Raw genomic sequence first — 12,049 nt, forward strand, 5'->3', positions numbered from 1 at the left:
AGGTTTTGTGGGCAGTGTACCTACAAGAGAGCTCTGACAAGTGGGAAACCGGGTGCTTTTAACAGAAACCGGGGTTCTTTTTATTGAATTCAATAAGTGTCATATTTTTATCTTTTGTGCTTTGAAAAGGTTTTTTTAAATCATGCAATAAAGTTATTATTTTTCAAGCCCTGTATCTTTTTATTTTTTTGTTAAAGCCCTCTATGAGAGTATGTGTTTCTGCTGTCTCCTTCTCACATCTGTTTTTCTTTCTCACCCACCCTCAGCTGCCGTTCTTGTTTCCTCTCAGCCACTTGCCAATCTTGCTTCCCCACCATCCTCCGCTGTCATTTTGCTGCCCCAACTCCTCCTGCTCTCTGTTGTCATCTGGCTGCCCCACATCCAATCCACACTACAGATTTCCACATCCTGCCACAAAATTCAACAGCACACCACATAATTACACTCCACAACATACCACTCCACAACACAAAATGCCATTCCACATAATTACACTCCATAGCACACAATCACATGCCACATAATTCCAGTATACTCAATACCACATAATTATTATCCACATATTTCCACTGCACACCATGACACATAATTCCACTATACAAATCCACTTCACACCACACGATTCCACAACTAACAGTTCAAATCCAACCCACGTGATTCCACTACACACCACATACATACTCTCCATAGCACATGGGTAAAAGACATTGTCATTTACAACGCCAATAGCTCTAATTCAAGCAAATGCGAGACCTATAGCATTTCCAAATTTTGTTTTCACTGGTAGCCTGTGAAGTTCCTTAATCAGCGGGGCAGAGGATGTACTCGAAGTACAATTGAGAATAAGCCTGGCCGCAGAATTCTGTACTACCTCAAGTTTGGCAACTAGGGTCTCATTAGCAGCCACCAAAAGGACATTGCCATAGTTTATCCTACTTATTACTAAGGCTTGAACTAGAGTTCTTCTGGCAGAAGTTGGAAGAAAGGGAAATATTCTGCTCAGAATGCGCATGTTATGATAACATACTCCAGTGGTGGCCAAAATGTGTTCTTTCATCGTTAGAGCTTGGTTCAATTCCATACCAAGATTCTTCACCGATTGTTTGGGCGCAGGGGTAGTCCCCAGTTGGTAAGGCCATCATTCATTCATTCATCCAGATGGAGGAAGCCTTACGAAACAGCATAATCGCCATCTTGTCTGCATTCAGTTGGAGATTGTTCTCAGTCATCCAATCTGAGATGGCTAACAAGCCCAAGACGCAGGGAATCCGCCACTGCCATGAGCGCAGTTTCAATGTTGTGGCCTGGTCGTAAGTCAGATTGCGAAGAATCCAGAATTCGATTTGACTCTAAATAGGCTACTGGTTGGTTGTTCATTAGACTTTCAGAAGAGGGAGCAAAAATATGGGGCAGTAATTAGCCAGAGCCATTTGGTCCAGGGTAGGTTTTTAAAAATGGGACCTACACAAGCCGCCTTCCACTCAACCAGAATGATGCCCGTTTTTACTGAGCAGTTAAACATCTCTAGGATGGGCATGCAAGGCACATTGGATATTAGAGACATTACCATGGGGGCAAATGTCCAAAGGAGAGCCTGATTTGGCTATGGCCAGAGAGCTACGAATTTCTTCCAAGGTAAAAGGTGCAAAATTGTCCAGGGTGTAAGGCATATCCTTTAATTCATCTTCATCGGTACTGATATACCCTGCACTGGGCAAAGGTGAAGTAGTGAATTTTGCATAGATGTGGGAGATTTTCTCCTGAAAAAAGTTGGCCAATGAGTCAGAGTTCCTGGGATCCTGTGGAAGACTGGGCACATGACCGTGGGGGGGGTAAAGTCTTGAACTATAAAGTCTTGAACTATATTAAAAAGTGCTTTAGAGGATTTACCTGCCTGTTCAATTTGATTGATAGTAGAATTACATCTTGCAATTTTGATATTATGGTGGTAACAGGATAAGGCTAGTTCATAAAGATCCTTATCATGAGGCTTCTTACTTCTGCACCAGCGTCTCTAAGTTCTTACACCTTGATTTTTCTTGTTTCAGCTCCTGGGTAAACCAGGGAGTAGAGGGGTGGCATTTGATGGAGTTATAGTTTTTATAGGGGACTGTTGAATCTGAAACTTTAGTTAGAGCAGTATTGAAAGACACCAGTAGGTTAGTGATGTACAGTGATGAAGCCAAAATGTTAATCAGGAGAATAGAATGATTGCGAACCGTGATTACCACAAAGGCCAACGAGAAAGTGTGACCCAGGAGACTTGGATAACTGCTAACCAGATTACCATGCATGCTAAAGTGAGGACGCTGTCAGGAGACTAGAAAACCTACAAGTCAGGATTACCTTGAGTGCTGAAGTGAGTAGGCATCTCAGAAGATTAAGATGACTGCTAACCAGGATTACCACGAGTGCTGAAGTGAGAAAGAGCCTCAGGAGACTAGGACAACTGCTAACTAGAATTACAAGTGTTGAAGTTTCAAGATGACTTGTAAGACTATGTGGACTACTAACCCAATTACCACATGTGTAGATGTCAGAATGAGGCTTAGAATATTAGGACTACTACCAGGATTACTATGAAGTCCAAAGTAAAAATATAGCACATACGAATAGGACTACTAACCAGGATTACAGTGTGACCTGATGGTAGAATGTTGCTCAAAGGGATAGGAAGACTGTAGGAAAGTAGGATCTGCTTTCATGGATACCCTCACTTTCTGCTGGTGTCATTCTGTTTTTCTGACTAGTCTGACTGGGATTGTGCTGCTCAGGAATCCAGTCTCTGTGCTTCCTCCCTAAATTGGCTATGGGGAGTACTTTGGTACATTCCTAATTGGCTGCTGGTGTACCCTTGTAAGTCCCTAGTATATGGTACTAAGGTAACTTGGGCATAGGTACACCAGGGGTCCCCCATGGGCTGCAGCATGTATTATGCCACCCGTGAGAGACCCTCCAAACAGTGACTACAGGTCTGCCATTGCTGCCTGTGTGAGTTGGTGCTTGCACCCCTCACATCGGATCTATGTTTCCTTATATCTGGGGTCACTTCACATAAAATCTATAAGTAACCCCTATCGCAGGCCTTTCAGTCCCAAAGGCAGGGTGCTCAGTTATAAGTGTGATGGTGCCCCTGCATGAGCAGGACACCCCTACAAACCCCAGGGTCCATTCTCCAGGCTTTGTAAGTGCATCAGCCTTTACGGTATATAAAGTGACCATGCATCACTATGCGGTGGCTAACTCTAAACTGGCTGAAAAGAACCTGGGCATGTTTGGTATCAACCATGTTGGAATCATACCCCAACACGGTAAATTGTGTTGGTGGTATGATTCCATCCACAGTAGGGCTCCTCTGGGAGGCCCTCTGTGCTCCCGGGACAGATCTTCCAGAGCCTGACAGCAACCTAGGGCTGCTGCTGACCACAGACACAATTCTGCCCTCCTGCTGCTGTGTCAAGCCTGAGCAGGGGAAGGCAGGGAATTAGTTGTCTTGTCTCAGGGATGTGTGACCACCTCCCAGACAGGATTTAGTGTATTGGGCTAGGGTGGGGGTGCCTGCCAGCGCCACCAGACTGCTTTGAAGGGCACATTTGGTGCCCTCCTTGCATACTCCAGTTTGGGCCAGTTCAGGGAGCCCTTGGATCCCACTCTGACCCAAAAACTGGACAAAGGACATGAGAGTAGCCTCCCTTCTGTCCAGCCCTCCTGTGGGAGGAAACCCTTGACTCGTCCCGACCCTTTCCCTAGAGTACTTAAGGCCTTAGCTGAGGGTGGCTCACTAGATTTGTTGTGGGACAGTATTCAGATCAAGAACCACTTCACTTCAACCGTCTGGGCACTCTGGACTTCGCTGGACTTCGCTTGGGAACTGAGACTGCATCGGGAAGGCTCCTGCTGCTCCCGGTCTTGCTGTTCTGCAAGTCGTCTACAAACGTCTGTGCCTGTGCTCCATCAAAGAACCTCTCCAGGCCTGTGGGCATCAAGGACATCTGAAGGAATCTCCCTTGGAGTGAAGGAATCACTGCCCTGCATCTGTAGGCACCGCAACCTTGCTGATCGGCCTGCTGCTGCTTGGCTCCTACAGACTTTGAAATGCTCTGGAACACAGGTGGTGGTTCTGCAACTCTCTTGAGGGCTGAGCTGACTTCTCAGCAAGTCTGAAGTCAGTATTACTCATCGGAGCCGCTGGGACTGTACTCCTGTACAGTTCGTTGACTTGCAGTGGCCGTGGCTTGGTGACTCTCTTCTCCATAGTTCTTCGGTCTCCAAGTAGCTCCAGCCTCCAGCAGCTCCTACTCCCAAGATCACTGTCCTGACCATTTCCTCTGCACTGTGGGCCTGCATTCTTGATGAGTTGCTCGAGGTCCTCTGCGACTCCTGTGCATCTGCCCTGTGGGTCCGTCCGAGGGTCTTCGTTGCCTCAAGTAAGCTCTCCTACTTGCTCAGGCCTGCTCTGACTTACCTGTTCGTAGTGAGTCCCTGGAACTTGATGGTCCCGACCCTACACCTTTTTGTCTTCTGCCACGTTGTTGCCACTGCCAAGGCTTTTTGGTCCTCACTCCGGACATCGGCCCCCTGGTTCTTGACATCCAATGTGGGACAGCTCGTACACAACTCTTGGTTGTCCACAGCGTTGCCTGATCCTCTCAGCTGCAGATACAAGGTTACAGTCAACTTCCCTTCCTCAGCTGACATCAGTGGGCACTCGTCCTCCATGCCTCCTGGTTACTCCTGAGTGGCATAGACTCTGTCCCCTCTGCTTGCAGGTACTTCTCTTCTTGAATCCACCCTTGGATTCCACCAGATTCTTCCAGCCTCTTCGCCAGCAGCATTTTGATTGATGTCTTCCATTGTGGTCTACAGCGGTTTCCAGCGTCACTTCGTACCTATGCACCTGGCTACCCTCCTGCAGGTTACCTGCTCTCCTGGGTATCCACGGATGGGTTGACTTTTGAACCATGCATCTCCCACGGGGTGTCTTCCAAGTCCTCTGTAAAGGGTCCTTTTTCTTAAACTGCAACCATGACTTCTCATTGACTTACCTTGAGCACGCAGTCTTGTATTCATTCTGCACAAGTCCTGCCTGGGGTTCCTGGGTACGTACTTCGGGTGAATCTTTGGGTCACCAGCACTTCTAAGTCTTCGGGGTCCATTCTCGGCGTCGGTCGTGGGTCGCATTCCACTATTTTATTACATGGTTTGGTCTCACCCTGGAGACCACTTTGTTATCGTGCTTCTTACCTGTCTTGTTGCCAAAGTACTGTGTGTATTGTGTTTATATCTCTGGGTAGGAGATATTGCAATATGTTAGTGAGTGTTTATATTTTATGTATTTATTATAACTACACTGTGTGGTTCTTTTTCACTTAACCTACACTGTTTAACTAGTACTGGTGAAACAAGCTGCTTCACGCTCCTCCTAGACTAAGCCTAAAGGCTGCTCTCCCCAGCTACCACTTAGAGAGCTTTCTAAGGTTGTCTAAAACCAATAGAATCACTATAAGGGTTGCCTGGATAGGTGCAGGGTGGTACACTTAGATAAGTGTGCACCATATACCAAGCCAGGCTCCCACAAGGACTACTAACCATGATTACCATGTGACCTGATGGGAGAATATGGTTCAGAAGGATAGGAGGACTACTAGCCAGGATTACTAGGACTAACAAAGTGAAAATGCGGCTCAGAAGAGTACGAGGACTACTAGCCAGGATTATCACCATTCCTGGAGGAATAATGCAGCTCAGAAGAGTACGAGGACTACTAGCCAGGATTATCACCATTCCTGGAGGAATAATGTGGCCCAGAAGACTAGGAGGACTACTAGCCAGGATTACTATGAGTAACAAAGTAAAAATGTGATTCAGAATAGTAGAAGGATTACCAATCAGGATTATCACATGTCCTGAAGGTAGAATGTGGCTCCGAAGTGTAGGAGGATTACTAACCAGGATTACCACGAGTCCTTAAGGGATAATGTGGATCAAAAGAGTAGGATGACTACTAGCCAGGATTACTACGTTTTCAAAGGGAGAATGTGGCTGCAAAGAGTGGGATGACTACTTACCAGGATTACCACCTGTCCTGAAGTGAGAAAGTAACTCAGAAGAGTAGGGGGACTACTATTGAAGGTTTACAGCGGGTCCTGAAGTGAGACTGTGTCCCAGAAGTGGGCCGGGTCCATCCTGGTAGCTGCCTAGTCATACATGCGATTTGCCTAGTCTTATAGTACAAGAAGAATTTTTTAGGTGTGACTTTTTGGATGTAATGAACCTGCAATCAAATATGGCAAAACCTAATGGAGGGAGTTTTTAGTGAGGGGGTTAAAGAAGAAAAGGGAATTGGTGGCTTTGCGAACAAAAGATTTCTTGTGAATGTGTCTTTCTTCACTGAAACAACTTTTGCTTTTTTTATGGGTTTGACCCAAATGGGAAAGCACTGTGATCTTTACAGAAATTATTTGAGCCTGGCAATGCATCCAGGTTGATTCAGTGAACCTTGCTAATCTTTCTCATATCCCATTGTATAGGGCCCTTTGTGTTGGAGGGAATATGCCTCAGAGGAGCACGGTAAATACAAATGTGTGAATATGTTTAACAGACACACGTTGGGCCAGATCTAGGACCCTTCCATTTTGCGACTCGCAAATTGCATCATTTTGTGATTTGCAAAATGGAATTTACAACAGTGTCTCAGACACTGTTTGTGATTCCTAATGGGGCTGCAAATTGCCTGCCTCTTTAATATCCATGAGGCAGGTTCAATTTGCGACCCCATTGAAAATGGCTAGCACTCCCAGGGATGGTGGCCTGCTGGGGTCAGCAGACCACCATGTCTGTGATTACTGTTCAAATAAAGCAGTTTTTTAATAAAATGCAGCCCATTTCCCTAAAAGATGCAGCCCTTTTCCCTATAAGGCTGCATTTAAAAAAGAAAAAACATTTTTTTTAATTCAAGAGTAGGCAGTGGTCCGTGGGAAAGTCACAAGCTGAAGGGGTTTCCTGGGGACCCCTTCCCATTTGTGAGTTGCTTGCCACCTATTTGGAATGGGTGGTAAACTGCGGATGGTTTGCGGCCACAAAACAATCGTACATTGAAGTGTGACTCGCTAATAGGAAGGGGCGCCCTTGGCACGTCCCTTCCTAATTGCGAACTAAAAAAACATTTTGCGAGTCAGTAATAAGTCACTGACTCGCAAAATAGGGTTTGTACCTACAGCAGACCTATTTTGCAGTCACAACGGGCCGATTTCCCATTTGTGAACGCACAAAACGGTCGTACATCTGGCCCTTTGTGCATAATGTAAGACTTCAAAAACTCAATGTTTTACAGCAGCAAAACATGTCAAATCGTCATAGATAAGAATGGTGTTTGTATTTTTTCAGTAGCTGTTTTGTAACCCATAGCAAGTTTAACCGTGGAACGTGGCATTTTGGGATCTAAAGGGTTGCCTTTACCGTTATAGGGATATGGTTTGCAATCCCAGCATATCAAAATGCTAACCAAAAATAAGAAATAGGATATTTCAGTATGACCATATTCACCCTCTATGCACCAGCCTGCGCCCTTCCTGCATATTACCAGGAACCACGTTACAGTGCACTGATCTGTACATCACTGTGTGCTCCTCTCAGGCACATCACACAATGGTGCTTTTTGCATCACTAGGGCACAATACCTCATGGTCCTTGTGAGCACATCATGCTCTGGCCCCTGTTGTGTTTTACCATGTGCCTTTTACTGCACATCACCCTATGCTCTTCTGATGCACAAAACTGTGCTTCCTTGCTGCACATCACCCTGTGTTCTCCTGCTGTACATCACCCTGTGCTCCCCTGCTGCTTCATTTCATCTTGTTCTCCCTGCTGCAAGTCATCCTCTTTCACTGGTGCACGTCACTTCCATTTGTACCTCTTGCTGCTCATGATCCTGTGCTCCCTGACTACACCCTGTGCTCCCCAGCAGCACGTCATCTTGTAGGACTTGCTGCACATGATCCTGTGCTCCCCTGCTGCACTGCACACTGAGCTCTCCTGCTACACTCATTTGTACCTCTTGCTGCACGTGATCCTGTGCTCCCTGACTGCACCCTGTGCTCCCCTGCTGTACATCACGCTGTGTTCCATTGCTTGATTTCATCCTGTTCTCCTTGCTGCAAGTCATCCTTGTTCCCTGCTGCATGTCACACTGTGTTCCCCTGCTGTACTCAGGTGTCTACCTCTTGCTGGACATTATCCTATGCTACCATACTGTATCCTGTGCCCCCCTACTGCACTTCATGTTGTACCTCTTGCTGCACATGACCATGTGCTCCCCTGCTGCACTTCATTTTGTACAGCTTGCTGCACATGATCCTGTGCTTCCCTGTTGCACAGAACTCTGAACTCTCCTGCTGCACTTCCTTTTGTACCTCTTGCTTCACATGAGCCTGTGCTTTGCTGCTGCACTGCACTCTGAGCTCCCCTGCTGCACTTCATTTTATAGCGCTTACTGTATATGATCAAGGGATCCCCTGCTGAACTGCACTCTGAGCTCGCCAGCTGCACTTCGTTGTGTACCCCTTTGCTATACAGTATCCTGTGCTCAGCAGCACTGCGAGCTGCACTGCATCTTGGGCTGCACTGCTGCACTCCACTACTGCACTTCACCGGGGCTCTCCTGCTGCACTGCAGCCTGGGCTGCACTGTTGCAGTGCATCTTGAGCTGCACTTAAGTATGTGCTCTCCTCCTGCACTGCACCCAAGGCTACACTGCTGCACTTCATTGTGTGCCCCTTTCTGCACATGATCCTATGCTCCCTGCAGCACTGCACCCTGCGCTCCGCTGCTACACTTCACCTTGGGCTCTCCTGCTGCCCTTCACCCTAATCTCTCCTTCTGTGCTGCACCCTGGGCTGCACTGCTCCATTGCTCACTGTGCCCCCCTGCTACACTTCAGCCTGTGCTCCCCTTCTACACTGCAACCTGTGCTCCCCTGCTGCACTGCATCCTGGGCTCCCATGCTGCCCTGCACCATGGCTCCCCTGCAGCACCACACCAAGTGCTACCCTGCAGCACTGCACCCTGTGCTCCCCTGTAGCACTTCATATTTTAATATTTCTTGCTGCACATCCTCCTGTGCTCCCCTGCTGCACTGCACCCTGGGCTCCCCTGCTGCACTGTACCCTGTTCTCACTGCTGTACCTTTCCCTATGCTCCTCTGCTGCACTGTACCCTGTGCTCCCCTGCTACACTTCAGCCTGGGTTCCCCTGCTGCACTGCATCCTGGTTTCCCCTGCTGCAGTGCACCTGTGTGCTCCCCTGCTGCATTGCACCTGTGTGCTCCCCTGCTGCATTGCACCTGTGTGCTCCCCTGCTGCATTGCACCTGTGTGCTCCCCTGCTGCATTGCCCCTGTGTGCTCCCCTGCTGCATTGCCCCTGTGTGCTCCCCTGCTGCATTGCACCTGTGTGCTCCCCTGCTGCATTGCACCTGTGTGCTCCCCTGCTGCATTGCACCTGTGTGCTCCCCTGCTGCATTGCACCTGTGTGCTCCCCTGCAGCACTGCACCCTGGGCTCCCCTGCAGCCTTGCACCCTGGGCTCCCCTGCAGCCTTGCACCCTGGGCTCCCCTGCAGCCTTGCACCCTGGGCTCCCCTGCAGCCTTGCACCCTGGGCTCCCCTGCTGCCTTGCACCCTGGGCTCCCCTGCTGCCTTGCACCCTGGGCTCCCCTGCTGCCTTGCACCCTGGGCTCCCCTGCTGCCTTGCACCCTGGGCTCCCCTGCTGCCTTGCACCCTGGGCTCCCCTGCTGCCTTGCACCCTGGGCTCCCCTGCTGCCTTGCACCCTGGGCTCCCCTGCTGCCTTGCACCCTGGGCTCCCCTGCTGCCTTGCACCCTGGGCTCCCCTGCTGCCTTGCACCCTGGGCTCCCCTGCTGCCTTGCACCCTGGGCTCCCCTGCTGCCTTGCACCCTGGGCTCCCCTGCTGCCTTGCACCCTGGGCTCCCCTGCTGCCTTGCACCCTGGGCTCCCCTGCTGCCTTGCACCCTGGGCTCCCCTGCTGCCTTGCACCCTGGGCTCCCCTGCTGCCTTGCACCCTGGGCTCCCCTGCTGCCTTGCACCCTGGGCTCCCCTGCTGCCTTGCACCCTGGGCTCCCCTGCTGCACCTCACCCTATGCTCCTCTGCTGCACTGTACACTGTGCTCCTCTGCTACACTTCAACCTGGTTACCCCTGCTGCACTGTACACTGTGCTCCTCTGCTACACTTCAGCCTGGTTACCCCTGCTGCACTGCACTCTGTGCTCCCCTGCACCCTGTGCTCCCATGCTGCCCTGCACCCCCCTGCAGCACTGCACCCTGTGCTCCCCTGCTGCACTGCACCCTCTTCTCCCTTGCTGCTCTTCATTTTGTACTACTTGCTGCACATTACCCTGATCTCAGCTGATGCACGTCACCCTGTGGTCCATGCAGTTGTAGGAGGAGGGTCATGTTCTGCTGTGTGAGTGGAGAGTGTTGGCTGTTGTAACCCCACAGAGCCCTGGTGGGTTCTGCAGTTCACCTGACTCATTCTCTGTGGGTTGATCTTGCTGTAGATGTTTCTAGATAGGAATGGGAAGAGAAGGCTGGTCATAGCCTGGAAGAGCAGGGACTGTAGGAAGGGACGGGTGCAGCCAGGCACTGGTGCCACAATACCATGGAAGGACTGGGATGTGTGAGGAAATGGGGCCCCCCCCTCTGCTGTTTGGTAATAATAGGCTTCAGGGTAGAGTAAGTGCTGAAACCGTGTGTGTTTCTTGGAGCGTGTGCACGTTCTCACTCCCTAAAAGCCATATTTTGCTTTATTTCAGGTAATTCACAGCTCCTTGACCAACAAAACGCCATGTGTGCTCGTGGAGGGCTCGGGACTTGTTGCTGACCTAATAGCTCAGATGGCTGATATGAACCCTTCACAAATCACCATTCCCGTGATCCGGGAGAAGATTTGCAGTCTTTTTTCGGAAAGATTTGAGAAAAAGAAGATTGATGCATGCGCTGAAAAGGTGAGCCCCCCATCCTTCTCTAGTGCTGGATGGACATTAGGTCTATCACTCCAAGTACGGCCATGCAAGAGGCTGATAGTGCAGCTTAGTTCTATCACTCAAAATGACACCATAGCCAGAGATGATGCTTCTATTACTTCTGATTGTAAAGAGTTAAGGTAACCAAACAAGAACAAGAATTGATAAAGTGTACTGTCATGGAGAACCCAAAACAAGCGGCAATAATGTAAAAATATACAAAAATAAATTTTATTAAGTAACAATTTTATATTAAAACATTATGACATTCCTACAAAAACTGTCGTGTCAGCCATACATACTTCCAGTCATACTGTCAATAGTGCAAAGTCTTCTAAATGAGAAGATAACAATACATAAACAATAAACTTAAATAGATGCAAGAAATATGGCACATTTGGTTGACAAATTCTTCTGCGCGCGTTTTGGCACAACAGGGTGCCTTCGTCAGGAAAAGTTGGCCACTTGAATTGCTAAATTACGGATCCTAGATCCGAATGAGGGTGGTGCATATGGAAACAAATCCAAATACAGAGGAGCAACTAAGAGGTGGAATCAATGATTAGGCCTGGGCGAAAATTTCGTTCCGTTCGCGGAAATTGCGATAATTTGACATTTTCACGTTCCGCGGAGAGTGCGAAAATGTCAAAATTTCCGGTTTCCGCAGCTTGGTGATAATTTGTTTCTTGCTCGCGCTGTAAAATAATACATTCTCGCGCGCGATCGCCTTACCTGAATCCCTGCGTTCGCCGACAAGTTTTCTTGATCCGGTCGCGTTCTCCATGAGATGTTGTATTGTTTTTAGCCATTTACGCTGTCTCGCGACAGTTCGCGCCCGCAGTGACGTCATGCGTCGCGCGATCACGTCTTCTCGCGATCATGCACCGCGAGACAACTCAAAACAAGATGGCCGCGCCCGCAAGCAACCACATGGGTAATTTGGCGACCCGCAACCATGCAGAAAATCTCGCGAACATGCGGGAAAAAAACTTCCGCATCTTCGCGATATTTCCG

The 12,049-nt window shown here is 48.9% G+C and overlaps 1 protein-coding gene across 3 annotated transcripts in view; it reads left to right on the forward strand.

Moving 5' to 3' along the window:
- Positions 1-12,049, forward strand: part of LOC146808464 (transient receptor potential cation channel subfamily M member 2-like) — a 1,747,278-nt gene that overhangs the window by 636,269 nt on the left and 1,098,960 nt on the right. For all 3 annotated transcript variants that reach the window (XM_085623572.1, XM_085623571.1, XM_085623573.1), the window contains exon 9: positions 10,826-11,017. In XM_085623572.1, coding sequence (XP_085479698.1) covers positions 10,826-11,017 — 192 coding nt within the window. The remainder of the gene's footprint in view (positions 1-10,825; positions 11,018-12,049) is intronic.

Source organism: Triturus cristatus, chromosome 8, assembly GCF_964204655.1.
Source record: "Triturus cristatus chromosome 8, aTriCri1.1, whole genome shotgun sequence".
Taxonomy (NCBI): domain Eukaryota; kingdom Metazoa; phylum Chordata; class Amphibia; order Caudata; family Salamandridae; genus Triturus; species Triturus cristatus.